The 25,981-nt window shown below is 43.9% G+C and overlaps 1 protein-coding gene across 4 annotated transcripts in view; it reads left to right on the top strand.

The window, feature by feature from the left end:
* Positions 1-25,074, top strand: part of UBP1 (upstream binding protein 1) — a 528,279-nt gene extending 503,205 nt beyond the window's left edge. For all 4 annotated transcript variants that reach the window (XM_069214387.1, XM_069214377.1, XM_069214369.1 and 1 more), the window contains one exon: positions 323-25,074. In XM_069214387.1, coding sequence (XP_069070488.1) covers positions 323-360 — 38 coding nt within the window. In that variant the 3' untranslated portion in view covers positions 361-25,074. The remainder of the gene's footprint in view (positions 1-322) is intronic.
* Positions 25,075-25,981: the final 907 nt, after the last annotated feature.

The raw sequence follows: 25,981 nt of genomic DNA, 5'->3' as shown, positions 1-25,981 counted from the left end.
AAGAGAGTAAAGAGAAATACAAATCCCCTTACTGAAATAAGAATAGATTGAATAATTAAGTAGGAAAATTTACTTCATTAATTTAATGGGGACATAGGCAGAATCCCTGGAAAAAAAGGGTGACGGGTCTGAGATCTTTGAGTTAACGGAGAATGGCTGTCAAAAAACCAGCCTCGCTCAGCAAGCTCATTGCAAGCCCATGCAGGACTGGAAGGGCATGTAACACGATGCAGAGGCGTGAGAGGTGTGAAGGCTAGTGATCAGCAGAACATAATAGCAAACAATGCTGTGCTTGTCTCACCTTTATTTCTTTCCCTTCCAGCTGCGAATGGCTACGGAATCCATATCATATTGAAGTAAACACGTGATTTCTATTGTGAACTAATGTCACACTGCAAAGTGGAGTTTTTTTTCAACTATGTGATGAAATACATCCTGCGATCGCAACGTTTTAAGGATTCATCATCACCATATAAAATATTTCATATTGAAAATAGAAAATTATATTTAAGATGGACTGTTTGAAAGAAGAAATTCCTCCACAGCACTGCTACAGCTGTTTGGAAGATGAACTGCCTTCTTCGCGCTAACACTAATGTACTTCCTACAAGTTGTTATACCTTACATATAGGCCACCCTTACAATAGGAACCAAAACAAGGTGGTTTTGGACAAAAAGTTAACGGCTTTTCTTTTACACTGTCTGTTCAAAGAATAATTCAAAGATATTCAAGAGCAGTTTCATCAAGTACCTTTGTGATTGCTTCATTATTTTCATTTTAAGTGGCCGTTGGGGTATGGGGGTGAGAATACCAGCAGCCCTCACTCAGCACTGAGGCAAGTATATTGTGAACTGATCGCGTCTCCCTAGAAATATCATGCTGTTTAGGGTACTGAAGTGATTCAGCCAATCACATGGCTTGAGATGCAGGCATTAACTGCTGTCAGTTTCCCATCATTCGAGGTTCAGTAAACGTGCTGGGCTGAGACAAAGCAGGTAGGTGGTGTGTGTTTGTATATGGAGGTGAGACTGAGTAAAAACGGGATAGCAGTCCTATTGTCTATTGTTATCAGATCGCAGATGCGATCCATTGCTATTCCCATATGTAGATATGGTGTGCAAAATGGGGATCAGAATAAGATTAAAACAAGAGGTTCTGATTAATGATCATGCAAATGCAAATGAGTTGAGTATAGTGTGATGCTCTGCAGAATGGACCGACGTGCATTGGCAGTAACAAAGGCCTGCGTAGGAATATCTGCCAGGTGAACCTTCTTCAAAGTCCAATTTATTTTCTAATATTTTAGTTACAGTATCATGTTCAGGTAAATTATGTGAAATAGGACCCCAGAACCCGTTCGTAGTCACCATAGTTCATCCTTTTTAACCCTTGGGAACAGTGGTCTTTGTAGCTCCAGGTTGTGTTGCGGACAGTCTGGGACTGGGTCCATGTGGCCTAAAGCAGCAGATGACTCTGATCATATATCAAATGTAACATAATAGGATATGGTACTGTTCTCAATGTATTACTGCGAATCTGTGAGTGCTCACCCTGCTTTTTATATATATGACTGCCTTATCCACATTTCCAAAGACATAGGAATGGCACTTGGAAACCCCATGGCTTCGAAAAAACAAAAACATTAGAGCTATTGAAAAAGGCATCAAGCAGTCACTGTAAACGCACGTAGGGAATGTTCACAAAAACTAGACCAAATGCACGCACATTCACACTGCAAAATATCCTAGAATCAATGCATATGTTATGCACTTTTATGCTCAATCTAAATTTCTATAAAATGGACAGCCCCTTAACTTGCCAACACATCCTTGACTCCCATACAGTTTTTTCCTAATCAATGTTGGTCTTTTTTGCTAGATTTAACTGGAAAACCAAAAAATAAATGTGTTAAGGAAAAGTGTTGTTAATGTACAAAGCAGCGCTACCTACTTTTGCCCTACATGTCCTCTGGCAGATCACGTTTATGGGAGAAAATTGACATGTAAGGATAAACCCAGCTTCATAAGGACATGCTGTACTACGGATTGTGCACTGGGGATGGTTTATAATTTTCTTGACAATTTGCATTTTTCTGGGATCAAAAAGCATGCCACAAATGCACTGGCCCCTCACTCATTTGTTAGAGTGATACATAGAGACACATCATGATGTAAAACGTAATGAGAGCTGAAGACATAGGTAGTATTGCACCCACATCTGCTACTGGATTTAACCAATTGTGGTGGGCCTCATCAACATAAAATGGGTCCAAAATCAAAGTAAGGTTGTCCATTGGTGCACATTTAATTATGATGAATACATCGTCCTTCAGAGTCCCCAAATGAATATCTTTCCAGGTATCAAGTGGTCCAGAAACGTTTCTCCAGCAATAAATCGCTAGCATGGCCAGGTGGCACCATGTGTCTTTAGCCATGACTCTGCCCGCTGGACCTAGTGACATCAGAGCATATTAGGCAACAACTGACTTGCTAGCATCAGTTTCTGTTTTCCAGACCTAACTGGCTTGATTCCAGAGCTGCGTCAGTGGCGTAGGGAACACCTGGACCCAGGTCTGGGCATACCTTTCTGGGTTGGCTTGTGTTCCTGTCTGGAGGAGTATTGTTTGAAGGTTCGGCTGGACAGTTTCTATTGAAGCAGGATCAAGACTGATTTGTCTGTTACTGATCTTTGTTTAGAATGCTATAGTGAGTGAAAGATGACGGACTGTGATGAGACCTGACCAAGTGTTAGTGGCTGCAATTAATCTAAATATTCCATCCTTCACTTGTGCCGTATAGGATTAGATAGGCTTTTATTAGGACGCTGTGGCCTGCAAATCTATTTTTGGCCCGGAAGATACCAAAGTGTACCCCATCACCTTCAGGTAAATGTTGTCACAAGGAATAACTTGTCAAAATACCTTCCCACAAAAATCGCCATCGGAAGGAGAAATCAACTGCTTTCTCAAGGGAACAACCTCTCTCCACGGACTGTTTGGAGTTTCAATACAATTACCTGATGCTAGACTCTTCCTTGCTATCCCAACATTAGAGAGTTGGAAATAGAACTTCTGACTAACAAGTGACCTAAACAGGTTGATACCTTCCATCTGGCCAAGCTATATTTGTTCAGGATGGCTTTGGTACTTTTTGGATCAGCCCATGAGGGATGATCCAACTCTGGCAACTTTGGGTACTCTGGCACATCTGACCCTGACACCTTCGGACTTGAGCTTCAATGTCTTAACATGAAGTCAGTGCCTGTAAAAGTGCTTTCTTCTAATTGATCGTCATCAATCATGACACCACATCCATAGCTAATTTACTTGCCTCTTTCATAGCTTTCAAAGTCATTTGAGATTATCTGTTTTTGCAAAGAGAAAATTAAAGCATGTTTTGATAACGAACCCTTGGTGGCATGGAACATTTTTTGAATGCCCACAGATTTGCCCTAATGCAAGAATTGTTTGAGTGTGACTCCCATACCCTTGTAATGGTTGACTAGGAGGTCTAGAGCTGCATAGAGGACAACAACTTTGAGAATTATAATTTCCTTCCTTCTTACAACACTATAAATCAGCATCAATGCCAAGTTTGTTTATTGTATTGTTGATTAAAACAATTACAAAACCTAAGCAAGCACACAATAGAATACATTTTAAAACTGTAAACTCCACTGACAAAGTGCAAATGTACTCAGCAACAGGTAAAACAAGCATACTCAGAAAATACCAGACCTCAAACCCAGAGGCCAAAATACGTCTGTCACAGTCTGATCACTTTCCTACTATAAAGTGTGAGAGAATCAGGCATGCAAGAGCTAAGATTCAGCTTTTTCAAATCCTACAGAGGCTGCTGCCGGGACTTCAAAGAATAAGCCTACCATCTGCTAGATGTCACACAAATGGAATAAAATGAACTTGTGACCAATCCCTGGGATCATGGAACACAGTAGTCAAGCTTAAATCAAATGCCGTTTGTAAAGTGTTTGAGCAGTGCAATAACAGTAGAACCTTTAGATAAAACACAATAAAAGTCAACAACCACATTAAAAATAAATAAAAATAAAATAGAGAACATTTTTATGAGAAAAATAAGAACAAAACATCACAAGTCCACTAACGGGAACTGTAAATATGTTTTTTAAAGAATTAAAGTAAAAGAGTGCCAAGAAAAATAGAGCACATAATGTAAGTCAACAGTTGTGGTAGACAGAAACCTAGGTGGAATCTCAGGGCAACCGCTGTAGAGCCTGAATCAGACAGACCAAGGCTGGAAGTCAAAAAAGTTAAAAACTATTTTTAATTCCCACTTCAGAAAAGGACTTTTCAACATTTTCATAAAAAAAAAAAAAGTGACACTTTCTGCCGAGTCCCAATGGCGCGTGCAATTGTGTAACTTTTTGAGAAGGAAAATCCTTGCTACGTTAGGCACCGCTGAATACTTAAAGCAGGTTTGTCCCTCTTGCGCTTTTGAGATTTCATGCTGAAAATGTTCTAAGCTCCAACACAGAATGGGACTCAGTTGTTTTTTTCCCCAAAGATGCAGGGATCTCAGTGCAGGATGAAGATGAAATCCAGTCTAATGCTGTGGAACTGCAGGTCTGTTACTTTTTCCAGCAGGTCCCACTGAATCTCTGTAGGAAATGTTTTCAAACGTTTCTAAGCTTTCTTCTGGTGCCCAAACAACCACAGAAGTACACTTCTAGGTACCTCAGGGATAGGCACTTAGGGACTCTCACCATGTCAGGTAGAAGCCAATACCAAAGTACAGTATTTGTCCAATTACCACTGGTCCACTGGGATTCTTCAGAGGAACGCCCTCTTCAGCTTCTTTCCGTATGTTCCTGGAACCACCCAGGGGATCAGCCCTATTGTCTTTGGAGCTCTTTCTGCCCATGGATTTCAAATGGAAGGGGGTCCAACCTCCTCAGGTCCTTCTCACCGACCACAGATGCCAAGTGCAGTATGTTCAGCCCACCTGGATTCATTTCACAAGTCCAGATCTTAGGGAAACTGGATAAGGATTCACCAGCTTTTCAGGGTTCACCAGTCTGTAGGTAGGGGATACCCTAAGACACAACTTGTACCTCTTTGACCAATGGAGCAAAAATTCCCTGGCCGAGACGTACCTACTTCTTCAGTAATTCCCGTTTGCCTTCCTGCCAACATGCCCAAAATGCAATGTGTCAGGGCAAATCCAAGGTGGGTAAAGTCGTCAGCCACCCTAAACTTGGGCTCTGAGAGCTGCTGCTGTGTAGGGTAGTTTACTATGGAAATTAGTTGTGCTACCCCACATCTATTACCAAAAATCCAGTTTGCAGCAGTCCCTGCACCTTCAACAGGGAAATGAGGGAAATTGTGATCTGGCCTGTTTTACAGGCTTGAAAGACATCAAAGTTTTACATGTGCCTTGAGCAGATCTGTCATTCAGGATTTGCACTCTATGACAACAGAAGAGACAGCAGCCTCCACCATGAATATCCTGCTGAGCTCAGATGAGTCATCTGTATTCAGGTGGACCAGCCAATCAGTGTAGCCTATTGTGCAGCTCCTGGGTGGAATTTCCAATATTTTACAGGCAGGGTAGGGCTGGGGTGTAGTATGTCAATAGTAGTTAGAAATCAATATGATTTCTTCAATGAACTGGGTTTTAGACATGGGAAACGTTTATGAAATGTTGTAGCTATTTCCTACTGGATAATGCAGAAATAGCAATTTAACCTGTTTTACCAGTATTTCCTATAGGAACAGCTAAACCCAGTGGAGTGAAAATAGCTAGTGGTGATTTATACACTGTGGGTACCTGCTAACATGAATTTAGGCATGTACCAATTCTAGGCACTATGCACTCTACCTTATGGGAAATAAGGTAATTTTATGTGTGACTTATTTAGCAAGTAGAAGCAGGTTTTTTAGACGGTAAACTCATTTTTTGTAGGTAAGTCTGCAAATAAGAGAGCTTGGAGAATGCAAGGAACCCAAGTCTTAGTAGAGGACTGTGTCATGTTTTCAGCATCACAATGTAGATGGCACAATATAGTGCTTTAGTCCACATGTGACACTCAATTATTAATGCCACAGGTTTGCACAACGGCAAACGATGGCCTTATATTATTAAAATATATATAGAAGTCTGATAGAGACTTCTTATTGCATATACCTCACCTTTTGAATATTCCCCAGGTGTCAGAGTGGATCCAGAAACCTTTGAACAGGACCTCTGCGCGATGGTATGTGGCTGTGTGTAACTCGGAACTGATGTCATTCTGCTCCGGAATTCACATGTGGGGGCTTCTATAGGCACCACTCCCGCACATGAATGTCAGTTTCTTTCTTTCCACTCCACCAGATGTAGAACTGGAGCTACCTCAACTCTTTGAGACGGCTTTTGAATCACAAATTTTCAATGTGCAAGGGAAAAGTCCTCTCCATGGATTACAACCCTGTAAAGACTGTTGCAAACAAATCTATGTGACAGCTCTTCATCAGATTTACTTGTGGTGCTGGGGGTTGAGCCATGACTCTAAGCTCTACAGAGGCTTTGCATTGAACTCAAAAGCCATACGAGGCTGCAAGGTGAAACACGGACACCAAGCACCGGATGAGTCCCTGACGAGACCGGTCCAGTTCACAGCGCCGCTCCCGTTCCCAGTCCAGAAGTCGCATGAGGCGTTCCCAAGGTCTGTTGTCATTGCACTCCAAGTTTTCGGATAAGTCGAAGAAAAAAACACACAGAATCCAAGCAGGGCTCTTGATTTGTCTCCCAACATTGATCATCGTCTGAGCCTATTCTACAACTTGTCCGGGCACAACCTGGGCTTCCAGGGCATTCTGTGACACCAAGGCAAATTGAAGAGTTTAACTAGGCCATTCTCAGACTGTTCAGATCCTAGCGACTCCCTCTGGCATGCCTTTGGCCCCAAGGAACCTAGACCCCCCCTCCCCCATCTGGGGTACTGCTGGCAGGTTCACCCTTGGAACCAGTCGGACCCTCTGAATCCATCACTGGGCCTCCTCTGGTTCGCGTTCTGACTTTGCGCCCAGTGTCACGTTCCATGCCGGTTCCCAGAACCTCGATGCAGACTCCATCCGTGCTGGAGGATGAGGAGCCCCTTGTGCTCTTTGACTCTGAGTCACACGAGGCTGTGCTTGGCTTCCAATAAAGCGTCACTTCCCTCATTAGACTTCCAGCCCTACAAGGACTGAATCACACATAGCATTCCTTGTTTGGCACAGTTTTGGACAATGATTATGATGCAGGTGATGAAATAGGGCAACCATAGCCAAGGAAAATTGGTATGAGGACCTTCAAGAGCCAATGGCCTCCTCTCAGCCCCCTGGTCCCACCACTGAGGAGAACGTTTCTGATACAATGGTCATTTGCAGGGCAGCCAAGGTTCATGACTTCCAGCTCCCCAGCACAGAGGTCAAAACTAATGTCTTGAAAGAAGTGCTTTAGCCATGATAAACATCTACTTAGCCCCTCCTTCAACGAGGCACTTACAGATACCCTTTTGGGGGCTTGGGCCAAAACTTGTTACCCCTCCCCCCCCCCAGTCAGTCACCAGATTGCACAACCCACCCTGTTAGACGTTGGATCTGATGATTCTTGACGGATTAGCAGACGATCACTTCAGCCAGGTGAGTCCTACAGGTATTCCTGAAGGGGTATACCTTGCCCTTCACTGCCACTCCATCACACCTTCCACCATCCCAAAGAGACTGATGAAGGAACATCTGTTTGTCTCACTGCAGATACTGCAAGCCCTTTTGACCAAAGGGGCTATTGCAAGGGTGCCTGAACCAGATGTAGGTTGTGATTGTTATTACTGCTATTTTCAGGTGCGAATGAAGATTGAGGCCTTCATCCTATTTTAGACCTGTAACCTCTCAACACCTTCTTCCATAAGGAAAAAATCAAGGTGCTCACACTGGCCCAGGTACTGGCTACCCTAAACCCTGGAGACTGCATGGTGGTGTTAGACCTGTAAACTACCTATTTCCACATACCAGTTCTGGTGAAGCACGGGTCATCGCTACTTTTATAATGAGCATAGCTTCAAAATGTAGCCAAAGAAATCAGTGCTGTAGACCGAGACAGCCCCATGACTCCCAAAAGAGAACAGGCAAGTGGTGTGTCAAGAGAACAGGCAAGTGGTGTGTCAAGAACTTAGTGCAGGGGTCGCACGTACTTTAGGCAACATATCAAGACCACTCACCATCTTCTAAAAGGCTCCCATGATGAAAATGCAGGCATGCCATGTGCCAAAAAGCAACATCGCCTTTAGAAGGAAAATCATTCCCCATACTCCACTCACGTTTGTTGTAGACAATGGGGACTGTTATTGCGTAGAAGCTCCAATATTTATGTCTCTTCTAAATAGTCTATTAATGTAGAAGGTGCTACCTGTTAGCAAAGAATCGTACAAAGGCAGAGTTTCTTAACCTCTGTTAATACCAAAATACCATGTTACCATTATTATAATCTGCTGGCATATACCTCACTCCCAGTCTTCCACAACAAATTAAAGCCTTGAATACCATAGCATTTCCAAGTTGCTAATCTAATCTCACTGCTTGTTCAATGCACTCATAGAGAGCTGGTCTAAGGTGGAACACCCACTGAAAATCCTGAGAAAACCCAGAGAGAGTTCAGGTAACCCCTGTCCTGAAGCTTCTATTTTGTTTTAGAAGACAGATGTACAAAAGTGACACTACCAGGGAACAAGAAAATATACAGAGCTAAGAGAAGTATTTTTAACCTCTAGAAGCCTGGAGATAGGAGACTGCTATAGATAGGATTTACCTTGCTCTAAATCCTCCACATCCGGACCAGTTTTCAAATACCATAAGTCAGATCCAAAACTCCCTATCCATCACATGTATTAAGGGCCGGTCTACAGGGGGACACAGATGAAAGATTTCCAAAGGGACACGAGAAGTTTAAAAGAGACCACTCCTTGGGCTTCTAACCTGGTTAATGGGCACCCCCTGAGGTGGTACATAAGTATCTCTACACTCTGAGGATACGCATTACATACACTCCCCATCTCCTTACCTCCCTTACTTCTAAACTCTGTGCTGGTTGACATCCAATACACACAGACGTGCGATTATGGCTGCTCCTACCAACGTCATATTTAGCCCATCTTTTTATACGCTGCAATCCCACGCTGCGACACTTTAGATAAATTGTTAACAGTGCTTGAGAGGATACATCTTGCAGGTGCCATATTGGAGCAGTACACGGTAATGCATTGTTCTATGCAAATCCGTCTCCACTGGACACAAAAGAGTACTTATCCAGCTCCACAATATTACAGTAACAAACCTTAGTTATAGGTAATAAGGGTGGAATTTTTTTTACGCTCAACAAGATATCAGAAATATATTGCATGTTAACAAGTTATACCATTCACCTGATAACTAAAACAAAGATGTTTTCCTTTCCCATTAAGTTCTGCTTAATCTCAGAGCCAGGCCATACATAACCCCAGTGCATCCCAATGAAGCTTCTAAAGGAACTGACAAATTACTAAGGGGAAGAAGTCCATGAACGGGCTCCATGTAATCTCTGTAATAATTGAAGCCTGGCATGTATATGTGCCCAGGACAACCTTAACTAGAGGTGCTATATTGGAGCTAGAAAAGTGATACACTGTTTATACACAGTCCTTCAAGTATTCAACTTTTATTATAAAAGACTAAGAACTAAATAAATCCGAGTGACACATCCCTATTCACATCCATATGTAACTTTCTCTGCTGGGAAGCGTCTTGCGCAGAGCTTACTCAGAGAAGAGTATCATCAGTAACAATTGTGCATTCATGATCCATTCCAAGTTATTTCCTCATGGAGTCCCTGTCGATTAGTTCCAAGGGAGAATATCCCAAATGCTTTTCTCTCCCTTCTTATTTTGATCTCAGGGCAGCCTCAACACAGTTAGACCTTTTCTAATATTAGCCCCTTGAGGCCACACTGTATGTTTAGCCTCAATACAGTGTTGAACTAATGGGGCTTTCATTTTCTTCACCCTTATTGCCAACTTGTTTTCTCCGTAAGGGATTCTGAATTATCTTCCAGTTTCTCCAACATAACGTAGACCACAAACTTTTAAGATATATGATGTTGTGGCTCCTACAATTGCTCCTGTCCTTGAGGGAAATTCTATATCCATTGTGTTATTCCTTCTAAGTTACTATCCTATGCGGATGATACTCAGTCGTTTCTCTCTCCAGCAAGGAGAACAACACCGGAAACAGATTTCACAACTGCATGCTGGCAGTAAGTGACTGGATGACTAATAATCACTTCAAGGAAAACTTTGGAAAGACAGACGTCCTCCTGTTAGGTAACGAGATTTCATTCTGTCCCCACCTCCCCCTTATTGTGGTGGCCTTAAGAGCTAGGAGCTCTCCCAGTGCTGGTTAGGAAGGTAACAAATGTAGGTGTCATGATGGACAACAAGCTCGCCTGTGGCAATCAAGTTAATGCAATTTTCGCCTCTACCTTTTACACACTAAGGGTGGTTAAGAAAATCCTCCCATACATTCCATTGGACTTAAAAACTGTAATGACAGCCTTCGTTTTGTCCAAAGTAGACTTCTGTAATGGCCACTACTTGAACATGCAACAGCAGTTTCTAAATAAAGTCCAAACTTTACAGAATGTGGCTTCATGCATACTGTTAGGGATCCCTAAATTTCAATTAGCAACGCAAGCCCTGCGAAAGCTGCCCTGGCTACAGAGTAAGCAGCGTATTACTTTTCAGACCTTGTGCATCACTCACAAAGCATTTCACGATATAGGCCCAGAGTATCTGAAAGACAGTTTCAAATAATATCCCCAGTAGGTCTCTATGTTGTTGCCAAAAACGTTGTAGTCCCAAAGTTCAAACGCACCTCATGGGGGGAGGGAAGGTAGGGAGAGGGGGAAGCTTTATTGTTTGTACTACTAAATATTTGAGTACTGTCCTTTTGCACATTAAATCTTTTAGGAAGGCTTTAAAAACCTGGCTTTTCTGTAATTTGTAGGGTAACTATGCCCATCTGGCTGGCATGGTATGGACCGTAGCGATGGTTAACTTTGACCAGTGCACCCTCTCCTATGGCTCCCTGATGTGCTTCGTTCTGTTTCAACCAAGTGTGCACCAGTTTGTCCCTTAAGTTGGAATTTCTTATGAAAGCATATATAGGTTTCTCAATCTGCGGATCCTCTTCATTTGCATTAAGTATTTTCCAATTTCTTTCAGAGATTGTCTTTGCTTTGTAATTGACATTTGACTGATTGGTGATGCACACTAGTCTGTCCCCCTTGCATTTGGGCTTACTCTCGCTTTGAGGAGTTACTCCAGGTCATAGCACTTTGCTTTCTTGAAGGCTTGCCTGATCAGTCACCTGGGATATTCCTGTTGGACGATCCTCTTCTTTAGTTCTCCCCCATTATGAATATGTTATTCCATTTTAGAACAATTCAGCCTTATCCTCAGAAACTCACCAAAAGGAACAGAGTCTTTCTGGCAATTCGGATGGAAAGTCCTAAACTGTAAAAAAAAAAAAAAAGTATTTCTTGCTGTAGGCTTTCTATAGTGCACAATCCGCACGTGGCCATGTACTCCTAAAATCCAGATATCCAAATACTCCACTTTATCTCTACTGGACTTCGCAGTAAACTTGAGGTTCTTGTTACTTGAGTTGAGCCGTAGGTTGAATTCTTGAAGCTGATCTTCCTCCCTTGTCTGTGTGAAGAATATATTGTCTATGAATGGTACCCATTTTCCAACATTTTCATAATAGGGCGCTGCCTCTTTGAAAATATGCTGTATTTCATACACATCCATGTAAATATTCGCTATACTTGGGGCACAAGATGCTCCAATCCTGGTCCCTTTTGTCTGTTGGTATATTTCGTTATTGAACTCGAAGCAGTTGTTGAACAGCACTATTTCCAGGCATTCCAGGATAAACTCATCCTTTCTTTCCCCTGGTGTTCTCTTCAATCAGGCCTTCAACATATCCAGCACTTCCTTCTTGGGTATGTTTGTCTATAGTCAATGTCAAGCGTTACCAAAATCTCTTTGGTCTCGTTGTATGGCACATTTTGGATCTTCCCAATAACGTCTCCTGTGTTTCTAATAGATGATGGAAAAGACTTTGCAAAGGAATGCATCCTCATATGTCAACAAATGACATTAATAGAGGAGACAATCGGGCGGAGCGGGGGAGGTCTTCTGAATTCTTATGAGTCTTTGGAACTCTATACAGTGCTGGGATAACTGGATTGTCTTTGTTAAGATAGCCAAACTTTTTTAAATGGAACCATTCTCCAAAGCTCTAGATATTATATGATCTATCTTCCTTTCTAGTGCTACAAATACTCTGATAATGCTCCGGGACAGCCAAAATGCTGTGTACTGCATTAATGTACTGTTCCATATCCATCAAAACCTTTTCACCTTTGTCACACATTTTCACAGTGATCTTAGGGTTCTCTTATAACGTTTTGAGGGAGACAACCTCCCCCTAGTGATTTTAGTATGGTCCTTAAGTACTGCTCTTTCAAATACTGCCACTTCTGGGTGTAATCTGTCCAAAGTTGGTGGAAACTTGGATGGGGGTTGACATCCTGACCGATTTACCTCAGTCACTTTTTAATTGGCCTTGTTTCAACTTTTTTGACAAAGACTTTTGAGTGCTTACACTCCTGGTGCATCGAGGATGACTTCCCATAAGACCGGGTTCAAGACCTGCAGATCCTGTCATCGGGTGATGTCCTTGATGGATCTGTACCTCGTGTGTGTGTGGTGTTTGGAGCATGACCACGACCCAAAGTCGTGCTCCGAGTGCTGGGCCATATATCCTAAAGCTTTGAAGGAGTAGTCCCCGAATCTCCCCACTGCCCCGCGCTAGGCTCCGAAACATTCTCAGTCAAGAGAACGGTCGTGAAGCCCCTATCATCGTCTCATTCCAAGTCCACGGGGCGGTCGGGTAAGTCGAGGCATAAGAAGTTGTTGAAGAAGCACAAGTGTTCTTCATCTTTGCCCCGTTTGCAGCCTGATGCAAAGATGGAAGGGGAGTGTCATTGTTTGAGGCCTCCGTCCTTGGAGTCTCCATTTGCACTGACTCCGAATCTCCCCGATTTTCCAGGAGCCGGAACGACCCATGTCCAATTACAGGAATTGCATGAGGCTTTGCATCTTTGGGCAGTCCGACTTTGCAGGAGTGCCTTCAGGCCCCGCAGGTTCGGCAGGCACCCCCTTGGGTTATGTGTCTGTAGCCTCGGTTCTACAGGGCTCTCACTGATCTGTTCCAGGATCCAAACCGGCAACGGTCGTACCAACTCAACCTTCTTTCACGCCGGGTTCGACATCAATGGTCCCGATTCTGCCCCCGGGTGGTGTCAACCCTATCCTTATTGCCGACTCTGACATGGAGCCGGATCGATGTCCTGTGACGCCAACTTCAAAAGTCTCCCTTCTATGTGGGATCCTGACCCTTTTTCCTATGGGTTATGGTCCGGAGAGGGATGGGAGCGGTCACTGGAATACCAGCTTGGCAATCCCGTGGACTGGCAGATAGACCTGGGCGTGGCTAGTGGTCTGGACACTTCCCCTGGCAATGGCATGCTTTCTCCCCCTACCATGGCTACGGAGGAGGAAGCACCCTACTCAATGATGGTGCAGAGAGCAGCCAAGGTCCTGGGCCTCGAGCTGCCTTCAGTGGCAGTCAGGACTAACCTCCTGACAGAGATTCTTCAGCCTGGGGCTTCATCCTCTGAACCCCTATTGCCCTTTAATAAAGCCCTTACTGACGTCTTGCAGGGGACCTGTTCCAAACCCAGCTCAGGGGCTCCTGTGAACAAGGCAATCGCCTGCCGCCATAGACCTGCTCCAAATGACCCAGTCTTACAGACACAACATACAACCCCTGGGAGCTTGGTTATCCAAGCATCCATGTCCCCGGATGCATTCCCCTCCGCACCCTCGGATAGGGAATCCAAGAAGCTGAACCAACTTGAGAAGAATGTTTCTTCCTCCAGTCTGGTACTGCAGTCCGTGAACACCACATGCCTTTTGGGCCTTTACACCCATACTTCATGGGACACAGTTGTGGAAGTGCTCCCTCAGATCCCGGGTCATTCTCTCCCAAGCTGTTGCTGATGGGAGAGATACAGCGAAATTCAAAATACGATGTGGGCTGGATACGACCGACTCACTAAGCAAATCTGTTACATCAATGGTGGCGCTGAAGCACCATGCCTGGTTGAGGATGTCTGGCTTTCCGGGGGATGACCAATCCATCCCTATGGACATGCCCTTTGGTGACACCCATCTCTTCAGAGACAAAGCAGACTCCTGAGCTACAGGCAGGTCCTTGGGCCTCGCAGCTGCCCCTTGCCCCCTCAGTCTGCTTTTCATCCTGTTCGTGGCTATGGAAGGGGTGACCAACCACGTCCAGTCCTCTCCAGCCACCATGCTGCACATGCTGCCCAGCCTCTGCGTGGCCAGTGACATGGGATCCACTGTTCTTGTGGATCAGGGAGCCAGCACTCTAGCCAGCTCAACCCCCACCCCATGTTCTCCAAACCTTCCTAGTTTTACTCCTCCCCACCAGGGACCAGTCGGGGCAGTATGCCACCATCCTATGATCAGATGACAGAAGATCACCTGGCACTTCTCCACAAGGAAGTTACGTCTCTCTTGGATAGAGGAGGTCCCTGTGCTAGAAGTAGGTTGTTGTTGTAATGCCCACTACTTTCTGGTGCCCAAAAAGGACAAGGGCCTCAGCCCTATCCTAGACCTCCGGTCCCTCAATCTTTTCCTCAAAAAGGAGAAGTTCAGAATGCTCACTCTGGCTCAGGTCACATTTGCCCTAAATCCAGGAGACTTGATGGTAGCTTTGGACCTGCAGGATGCCTTATTTCATGTATCCGTCCCCAGACGTTACTTGCGTTTTACGGTAGGTCATGAGCAGTTTCAGTTTACTGAGCTCCCATTCGGCCTTACCAGCGCCCCTCGGGTGTTCACCAAGTTGATGGCGGTGGTCGCAGCTCATCTGCGCAGGTCAGGGGTTTCAGTCTTCCCCTACATCAAAGACTGGCTGTTGAAGGCGGGCTTGTCCCAGTCTCGTCTCCCACCTCAGGCTACAGCAGACCTCCTGGGTTTGCTGAGGTTCACTATAAGCGTCCCAAAGTCACACCTGACTCCCTGTCAGATGCTCCCTTTCATCAGACCCGTTCTGTTCACAGTGCAGTTTCGGGCTTATCCTCCCGAGCGGGGAGTCAAGGTTATTCAGGCTGCGATACCACTGTTTCAGCCTCTATCCTGGTTTTCAGTGAAAATGACTCTGAGGATGCTGGGCCTCATGGCCTCCTTCATCCTGCTCGTGACTCATGCCAGATGGCATATGCGACTCTGCAGTGGGACCTGAAGTTCCAGTGGGTGCAGCATCAGGAGAATCTCTCTGACATGGTCCCGATCTTGGAAGGGAACTGCTCAAGACCTGCAGCAGTGGCTAACAAACCACGATTGGATCACAGGCAGATCCTTCTCCCTTTCCCAACCAGATCTGATGGTAGTGACAGATGCGTCACTCCGGGATGGGGCAACCACATGGGAGAGTCGGACGGAGATCAGAGGCATCTGGTCTTCAGCAAAGACCGGCCTCCAGATCAATCATTTGGAGCTTCGGGCGACCAGACTGGCATTGAAAGCATTCCTTCTCTCTCAAAGGGAAAGTAGTGCTGGTATTCACGAACAACACCATGGCCATGTGCTATTGCAACAAGCAGGGCAGGGTATGGTTGTGAGCCCTTTGTCAGGAAGCTCTGCGCCTCAAGACATGGTTGGAACATCTGGGTATCTCTCTGGTGGTTCAACATCTGGTGGGCTCTCTGAACATCAGATCAGACATACTTGCTGACAGTGCCTGGTCAATCACGAATGGTGTCTCCATCCGGAGGTATTGCAAGGTCTTTTAGCAGTGGGGAGAGCCTTGGTTAGATCTGTTCACCTTGGCAGAGAATGTGCAACAGTTTTGGGTGTTGGAGTTTCCAAACCAGGCACTTGCTCGCTGGTGCTTTTCATTGCGAGTGAAGTTCAGGCCTTCTGTATGTCTTTCCGCTCATACCACTTCTGCCCAGAGTACTAATGAAGATCAACAACTACAGGGCCCGAGTAGTCCTTGGGGCACTGTACTTGGCACAGAGGGTCTGGTATCCCAAGCTATTGAGCAAGGCCATCGATCCTCCGATCAGACTGCCCCTTCGGGAGGATCTTCTGTCACAGCAGCAGGAGACGGTTATCCACCTGAACCTGTCCAGTCTCTGCTTTCTTGCATGGAGATTGAGCAGCAACAGTTGACAACTTTCGACCTCCCACCCAAAGTCTGTAATTTTATATAGGCAGCCAGGTGACCCTCCACCAAAATGGTATACACCTGTCATTGGAATAAATTTGTGGCCTGGTGCACAGAAAAGTCTGTTGACCCCTCCCCCTCTCTCCGATGTCCTTTTGTACATACTTTCTGCGGCCTAGCAGGGCTCTGCTTTGCTCCTCCCCCCCTTCACCCCACCAAGGTTATCTATTTGCTATCTCTGCATTTTTTTAGATTACCTTTTTGTTTAAGTCTCCAATTGTTAATAGGTTCCTAATGGCCTTACCTTTGTTTCCTCCATCCCCTTTCATCATTCCCCAATGGGATTTAAATGTGGTTCTTACCCTCCGAATGTGCTCCTTTTGGGCCACTCTGCAATTATCTTCTACGGCTTCTGACAATAAAATCTGCCTTCCTTGTGGTCATTACCTCTGCCCGCAGGGTGAGTGACCTGGCGGCATTGTCATCTAAGCCTCCCTACCTCACCATCTATCCTGATACAGTAGTGCTTTGCACTAGGGCTTCTTTCCTCTCTAAGGTAGTTACACCTTTTCATGTAGGTCAGTCCATCACTTTGCCTACCTTTTACACACTCCCACATCCTTCTGAGGAAGATGAGACTCCACCGCCTGGACCCAAAAAGAGAGTTTGCATTCTACCTTGATCGTATCAAAGAGTTCCAGGTCGATGATCTACTCTTTGTGGGTTATGTGGGTGCAAAGAAAGGCCGGGCAGTGCAGAAACTAACCATCTCCAGATGGATTGTTCTCTGCATTAAAATGTGCTACGCACTGGCTAAAAGCAACCCCCAGAGGGTTTGCACGTGAACTCTAGCAGAGCTACATCTGCAACCACTGTCTTAGCATGCAGAGTTCCAGTCCTGGACATCTTTCAGGCAGCTATGTGAGCCTCCCTGCACACGTTCACCAAACACTACTGCCTGAACAGTCAGGTCTGTAGGGACAGGTACTTTACCCATTTGGCCCAGCAGGACTTCCTAGTATGATCTTGGTTCACAGACCCACCTCCAGGGATTGTATTGTTTGGGTTATCAATTCTAACATAGTCTGCAGCCAGAAGTCTCTATCAGATGAACAAGTTATTTACCTTCAATAACGCCTTAGCAGGTAGAGGTATATTCTAGTTGCAACTTTCTTACCAACCCTCCCCTCCACTCTGCAAACTGATTTCTAGGGACAGGGACTTCCCTTTCAGGGCCCTAGTTTTGATGCACCAGTGGTCAGTGTTCTTCATGGCTCCGTGCTTCTGGCACTGAAAGTCATGAAAAGAAAGTGACGTCAGCATGGACCCGCAACATCTCATTTGGTGCGCACAATGCCGACGACAAACACAGAGCCAACCAATGTCACCTAACGGCGCGCAGGAGTACTGCTCAAGAAACATTTCCAGATCCAGACGGAAACCTGGGGAAAATCTAAGGGAAGGAATATGCAACTAGGATATGTTTCTAACGGATAAGGAGTTACCAAAGGGAAGTAACTAGTTCATTTAGTTGAAAAACATTACTTCGCACACTGGGAACGAAATAGAGACCTCTGGATAACAATTGGCACTCATCTTTCCCAATTTCCGCCAATGACAAATTGAATATAGGAATACTGTCACTAGGAAGTCTGCTCTTACGTCTTTTGCCTGGTGCCTCTATGGCCTCCAATGTTGTTGGTCCTGTGCTTTCAGATAGTGATGTTGAGGGTCTTGATGGTAGAACCTCCCTGTCCTGTCTCTGAAACTGGTTGCATCCTCTGCCCCTCCCTTGGATAAAAAGGAGGGGGTCTCGGTATAGATGGGCCTAGTGTGTGCCTGGTTAGTCATAGGTGTGTCTGATGCCCCTAAGCTCTCTCCTTCGGAGTCTGTTGAAAAAGTGTTAAAGAAGGTTTTGGTCATTCTCTTCTTCCTGTCATTGGGACCATTGCCTGCTGCCTCTTGACTCCAATTGTGGTACTAATTAGGTGTCAAATAGTGATAGGCTCTTTCTGTTGTCCTTTTTAAGCTTTTCTGTCTTTTTCTTTAATCAGTATTCATCAAATTTGTTCAACTCTGAACTTATCTTCTCAAGTTTCATCTTGGCCTCCTCTCTAGCATTTATAATTGGCAATTTTTTTTCCATCTCCAAAATTTCTTAATTCAAGATAAGTACCACTTCCCTGTCCATCTCTTCAATTAGCATCATCCAATCTCGTGCACATCGGTTTGAGATTTGGGAAAACTTCTCCAGGATTTTTTTTTATTTCCAGAAACAAGATTAGGACATCTCATCCTTAAACCAGTTGGGATCACGCCAACCCTGAGATATTCTAACAAAAACTGCGCATGTGACTCAATCCTTTTGGCCTTTTTCAGATCTAATACTTTTGTCCTTTTGCTAATGTCTAAATTGGTCACCACTGTCCTTTTCAGATCCCTTTGAGAGCCTATCAGATTGTTAAACTCCTCCTCCATAAACCCAAAGGTCTTCAAACCTTTCAGCCTTTTTCTGATGGCCAGAGCAGCTCTCCTCATTAAAGTAACCAGTTCCGATGCGTTTTTTGAAAGGTCTCCAACACCTGTTTTGACCCTCTCCTTTTAACTTGGTCCTCAAATATTTTATGTGCACGCCCTCTGTTGTGTTTCACGGCTGTCCCTTGTGGCTCCACACCCTCAAGATGATGTTTCTTTTCGCCAGCACTTCAGCTCAGCAAGTGAGTGAGCTTCAGGCTCTCTGCGTTTATCCACCATACACCATCTTCTTCCTAGACAAACAGTTTTTTGCAGAATTCAGTATTCTTCTTGCGGAAAGTTGCTACGCAATTCCATGTCATTCAAACAATCACACTGCCTGAGTTCTGGACAGACAGATTTGCTGAGTAGGGCATTTTGCCTCCTCGGTCCTGCAGGATGTCTTGGGTTGAGCCACTTCACAGACCCACCTCCTAATAGATTCTGCTGTGGCTTCTATTAAAAAGGTGAGTAATCAGTGTTTAGAAGTCTCTAGTAGAAGAACAGGTTACTTTCCTTCATTAATGTGTTTTTTGATAAAAGACTCAATTTAACTGCTGATTCCTCACCGACCCTCTATCCGTCCCATTCTGTAAAGTGGGCTGTACCCGTTAATAATATTCCAAGTCAGGGAATCTGCCACTAGTTTGCCGGTTGACATCTAATTTACTCTGATGTTCTCCTGTCCAGCTGGTAGTTGTGTCCGATTCGGTATGGTGCTACCTGGTGAAGCTGGAGAGCTAATGTTAGTTTTCTGGTGAGGAACCTGTAATAGGATTATGCACCCATAATAAATCTCACTAAGGAATGTAACTAACTTTCTCAAACAGGTGGCATTGTAATTGTGTAGAACATTTGGTGTGGCCCATGTATACATAATGAGCATCTGTAATCTGATGCCCACCAGTAGCGTGCACAGGATGAAATGCAAGCTGTGCACTTCCATTTAATACCATGTTTACATTTGAAGCGTGTGTGAACTTGTACTCAAGTACCAGTTTCTAGGAATTTCCATAATTAATGGGTCAGGCTTTTTTTTGTATGTCCAATAGAACAAAGATGTCAAATTGGTTTCCTTGTTTCATGAAACAGAAAACGTTTATATTAGTATCTGGTCCCATCATGTCAAGTTGGTGATCTGTTTTAGAGGTGTAGAAGGCAGCTAAATAGTTTATGCTCCTGTGAATATGCTAAAATGTACTTAAATAAGGCTTTTCTAATACTGTCGTCCAAGATATGAAAGCTACTGGAACATTTGCAGCAAATGAAAGTGTGGAGAAACTACTAGAAATATTAAATAACAGGTGCTTGACCTTTTCTCCCCTGTATGATTCTGTTTAACACCTTATACAAAAAGCAAGAGCTGTTCACTTCTGCATATCACAAACTAGAGATAAAGGATTCCATATAAAAATCCTGGGGGTAAATGTTGCCAATAAAGCAGTAGTTTAGCACCATGGATAGCCTCTCACATTAGTACATAAAATTGTTAGAGATGATTAACCTCCGTTTGTTTTTCCTACCATTCAGCATCCTACCTTAGTTGGCTCCTGTCTATGCCACAGTTCACCAATATCAAGTAACCACCAGCTGGTGATATATAGTTTCAGAGTTATTCTCTATGCAAGTTCAGAAACTTGGCTGCATTGAGAGGGTAACCTTTTTCAGATGTCAATGATTTAAGTAAAATGTTCTTTTTGGGGAGAAACAGTAGACTGGAAAGGACTAATGAAGTCACAGAGACAAAATGCTCTGGAGATCACTCCATCTGGGAGAGACTATGAGGATCCAAACCTCTGCTTATACTTTGGATTACCTCGCAGTCCCCTCTCTATGGCTTACTTACATGTGCCTACTAGGTGACAAAAGCTTAGAATAGTGATGTGGATGTCTCATCTGATTTGAAAGTCCTGTGTTTTTTTCGTTGTAGTTGTTATTTATCATCTCACCTACTAATCTCTAGACCCCCAAACTAAAGGGGACTGTGTAACATTAGACAAAGCTAGAGAATCATTACTATTGTGGATTTTGCGGTCTCTGTGCTAAGCACACAAGCTTTTCCAGTGATCAGTTTACATACCACCATTTCTACAAATTATTCATATCTGTTATGTCTATGTATAATTTGAAGCAGAATGAATTACCTGCTACCAATGGTCTATTGCCACGCCATCCTAAAGGAAAAGAGGAGAATAGAGGTAATCCTCCAGAATTTTTCCACATTAGAGGATTATACCTGTGGCTCGACAAATATTTAGGTAATATTTGCTATTTTCTTGTCCATCATTTTTTGATACACATTTTATTGAGTTTAAGTGTAAAAATCAGATTAGACAATAGAACAAATGAAAAGAAACAATAAGAACGCTCCAAAAACCTAGTCTTGCCCCCGAACTCTCCGCCCATCCCCAGTCATATATTAGACTACATGATTCGACCAAGCATCTACGATTGAGGTCAACTCATAGTACTCCCACCATTCATCCCACATTTTCAAGAATTTTTTGGGACATCCACGCGCGGTGTAGATCAGTTTCTCCTGTTGTGTGCACCAGTTTATCTCCGCATGCCATTACTTTAATTTTGGAGGGTAGGGGCAGGGCTGGTTCCAGGCTTGGGCTATGTCTCTTTTGGCCACCAGAGATCCCAGTCCAACCAAAGCCATATCTCCTCTAGACCCCACCCAACTGGTCCAGCACACCCAGCAGTGCCATTTTGGAGTCAGTTGTAAGGGGATCCCCAAAACAACTGAGAGGGTGATTCCCACCCGGGACCAAAGTAAGATGTCAGGGGACACAGCCAGACCATGTGAAAGAAGTCAGCCATTGGGGACCGGCAATAGGCACTCCCGGGGTCAATCAGGATCTTCACTCTGAGACCGATTCAGCTACAGTACCTACACCAGACTTACTCCCCAGTGATTGGACAGTCAAGCAGAAATCGTCAGCTCCCTGGGAACCATGCATGCCTCCCGCCATTCAGTCTTCTCCAGCTCTCCCATCTCCTACGAAGGGCTGGCAGGGACCTGGGTGCAATATTCCCTAGAGCTCGGTATATTTGGGAAACCCTACCCTTACCTAGTTTACCCATCAAAAGGTGGGCCTCCAGGGGGAATAAAGTCTGGGATGTCTTGTAACTCAGTGTGGTACTGTGTTCAGGGCATGGTGTATCTGTAGGAGAAACTGAGTGGAGGAAAGGGAGAACTGGTCCTGACGGTCCACAAAGGAATACATGGTGGTGCTGCACCAGATATCCTCCCTTAGCGTGGAGATTCAGATGAGATCCCATTGGTTGAACCCCTGGAGTCTTGTCAGTTGTAGGAGCCGATGGTCTCTACAAAGAGGGGTTTGTCCCATCAGACAACCGTACCAGCCTATAAAATGAAGGGCTCTTTGCCATATCAGAAAAACTACCTAGTAACCTCTGGGAAAGTTGGGGGGGGTGGTGACCATATAAATAATGCATCAATCCATCAAGTCTGATGCCAGATAGTTCTAACTGGTACGCTGGGTCATCCAGTCAGCTAGTCATTTATGACTGGTAGTTAGAATGCCAGTAGTATAGACATATGTCTACGGCCCCAAACCCACCCTCATACACTGAACAACAAGTACCATGCCCTTTGCGAAGAGGACGACCATGCCAGAGAAAACAGCGGATGAGTCCTCCACCTCTGTACACCAAGTATTTGGGATGAGGAGTGGGAAGTTCTGCAGTGTGTATAGAATGCAATGCAGAATCATAATTTTTTATTAAAGTGACTCTACCAAGCAAATTTATTGGGAGGTCTTGCCAGGCCGCAAGACTGGTCTTAGTGCTGCAAAAAAGTGGGGCTAGGTTAAGAGCCCTTCTGAGCTCTGGTACCATTGCAATATGCAAACTCAGGTACTTTCTTGACCAGCATTACCTGTAGCAATTCACCCTGAAGCAAAATGTGGAAAATTCAAGAACGTAAGTCTCTAAAACTAAAGGCACCTGCATCAATAAGTTAAGGTCTGTACCCCCAATTTAGTGGTGCATAAGAAGAATAAGGATTTATAAAACCTTCATAAACCCCAATCCGTTTAACATTTTGCTTTTCCATAAGCCTTTCAAAGCTGTCTATATAGGATCATATATGAACAGGCCATTAGACTGGGGTTTGGCACCACAACATACACTAGATGGATGTGTATTTCATATCCCTGTTTTCAAGTGACTCAATAAGTACCTTTAATTCATGACCTTATTAGTTTACGACGAGTAGAACATTTTCTCATAAGTCTGTGCCAAGCACCGCAAGTTTTTACCAAAGTCATAGTTCTGCTAGAGGCCACTTGACTTGTGTTTTATCCATCCACCCTTACTTTAGTAGCAGCAAGGGGAAGCTTCCTAATTCCAGGATACTTGAAATACTCTGCAGCTTAGCCCTCTAGGACCAAGGTTACATTAGACAAAGTTTTCCTTAAACCGTATCTAATCCACAGACAAACCAAATCTCACCCCTATTTTCATAGTAATCCTAACACAAACCTTGATTGTATCCCTTCTAAATTAGAACGATAAATATATTTCTGTAGATGTGACTAGAATACAAATCACATTGACCTCAGTGGTAGAATACACGTGTTGATCTGACCTGACTCAAATTATTCTTGGAGTGACGTTTCATTGGGTTTGGGACTGTATTGATATTCATTGATGGAATAGTTGTCAGGGCCTAGTCCTAAATACAAATACCTTTACAATACAAACAGTAACCGCTTCATTTTGTTATTTATCATCAAATAATCAAATATGTTCCAGCCTAGCCTGCACAAGACTAATGTGGTGGTCTGGTCCCTTGACATTTTAGAATAGCTTTTGCAGTACAAAAAAGAAAACATTTTATAACACTGGATGCATAAGTTGCCATGTCCACACTTAGGATCTGCCTTTGCGTTTTTTGTTCCCTGCGGTGGATAGTAGTGATTCCTGAGGAAGTGGCCTGTTACTTCTACACCCATTGATTGATTGATTGGGCTTTTTCCCTTATTCCGGGATTTTCTCAGTTGAGAACATTACTGCCATGGACAGCTTTTATGACATAGAAGCAGGGGTAGTAGAATGGCAGTAGCTGTTCATAGTCTCATTCCCTGGGCTGTTCGTTGTAAGTACTATACATTGGACACTGTCTGGACACCGTCTCCTAAGCAGACTCTGCCGCAGGTCATTTTATGCTTCACAAAATCTTTGGTTGGACCGTCAAAGAACTAACATTCATCTCTGCCTCTCACCATAAGGATTATTTAATATTTAAAATCTCATAATTTTAGAAGAGGAGGGCCTGGGGCATAGACCAATTACACTTTGAGTAGATCCACGAACTGCTACAATTAAATTATCTGTTCCTCCAGCAATTCCAGTCACCATCCTCGGTCTGTCTGTTCTTAACATCTTTATGGACCGGTAACAAAATGTAATGTCCTGTGGCAAACTAAGGGGGATTTGAGGGACATGGTATAAGACAGGCTAGTGTGTGAGTGGCGCCCACCCACATTATTTTCTTTTTGTGTTGTGCAAGCATTTCTCTGGTCTCCTGCTGTACTGGGATACCTGTGATGTGTCTTCTCATCTGAGCTGGCTCAGATTTTATAAGCAAAACCCTGCATGATAGGAAGTTACAGGCCCAATTCTTTGAATATGCGTAATTTGAGGAGTTTTCCCTGCCTGTAAAAGTACTCGGAAAAACAAAGCAGCCCAATCTGTTGCAAGTATGTGTAGATTATTTTCGGGCTGTGAAGAAACTGACAGATTTTTTGAGTTAGAAATTCTGGTTTTCCATAACTGCATGTTCAGTTAGAGCAGCAAAAGTGTGGCATTCCGTGAAATGGTCAGATAAACAAAGTATGTAATCCACATATCTATTTAATTTTCTTGTCTTTAAGTACTTTTGGGTTTGTGATGGTTTCAATTTTATTTCATGATTAATGGTGATGTTATCTCTGTGCAGGAACATTAACTGAACAGTGAACAGATCCACATCAAATAAATAGTTCAATTTAAGAATAAACTATACTTTAAAATGTGTTTTGACAAATCCGAGGAAGTGTAGCATATGTTGTGACCTCCACCAAATGAGAACATGTAGCCAGCAATTTAATTACTTTCTGTGCCTTTGAAGTAATTACTGTTGTACACATCTCTGATTGTAAATAATAAAATATTTTCCAAATATTTCAAACCTGTATTACACTTATTACAAAAGTGATACACCACACATGCAGCCATAACATAGGTGTAAGTTGCATGTTGAATGGAATTGATGTGTTTGTGGAGGAGACAGTCCTTTAAAAAGAAAACAAAATGTAACATTTTCACAGTGCATACTTCACGTGTGTACATTTACATACTGACCCAGACAACAGGGCAACAACAGGGCAAGGGCACTTGACAACACTGCCCTCACATTTGCGAAGTTTCATAAACCAGTTCACTTTCAGTACATACTGATCCCATTTAAATAAAAAACAGTAAGTGCTTACTTCAAAGGAACAATAGCCTTGATAAAGTTTAAGGTATTGTATGTGTGGGCTTCAATTAGAAAATTATACATGTTACCAAAAATGTGTGTGCGTTTTCTAGAAGGCTGAGATGTGGTGTTACAAACCAAAATGTTCTTGTTAATGTTCATGATACAGGGACGGATTTAGATCCTGGCGGAGGGGGTTACTCCATCACAAATGCAACAGATATCCTATCCGCCGTATTACGATCCCATTATAGCCTTTGGGGATTGTAATACAGCAGATGGGCTATCAGTCACATTTGTGACTGAGTATTCCCTCCGCTAGGCTCTAATTCCGGGCCATAGTTTGGAATAGTATGTTCGTAGCATGTACTGCTGTAGATACACATGCTCTGCATACACCTGCCATCTAGTGTTCGGCTCATAGTTCAACGCATTCTTTTGCTTCCTTGCAACTCTGCCACTTGATTTAAAAAAAACATCCTTTAGAAAAAACATCTCCTGGAGACCAATCCCCATTAATTCTTGAACTGCCAGCACCTCGGCCCTCTTCAGCACCTCACATTCCGTGCCTTCGACTTTCTAGAGGAAAATGTACACAAGATGGTGGAATTGATGGTCT

The sequence above is a fragment of the Pleurodeles waltl genome, chromosome 2_1 (genome assembly GCF_031143425.1).
Source record: "Pleurodeles waltl isolate 20211129_DDA chromosome 2_1, aPleWal1.hap1.20221129, whole genome shotgun sequence".
In the NCBI taxonomy this organism is placed as follows: domain Eukaryota; kingdom Metazoa; phylum Chordata; class Amphibia; order Caudata; family Salamandridae; genus Pleurodeles; species Pleurodeles waltl.
Note: the sequence above shows the minus strand (reverse complement) of the source record. Positions and strands in the feature narration are given on the sequence as shown.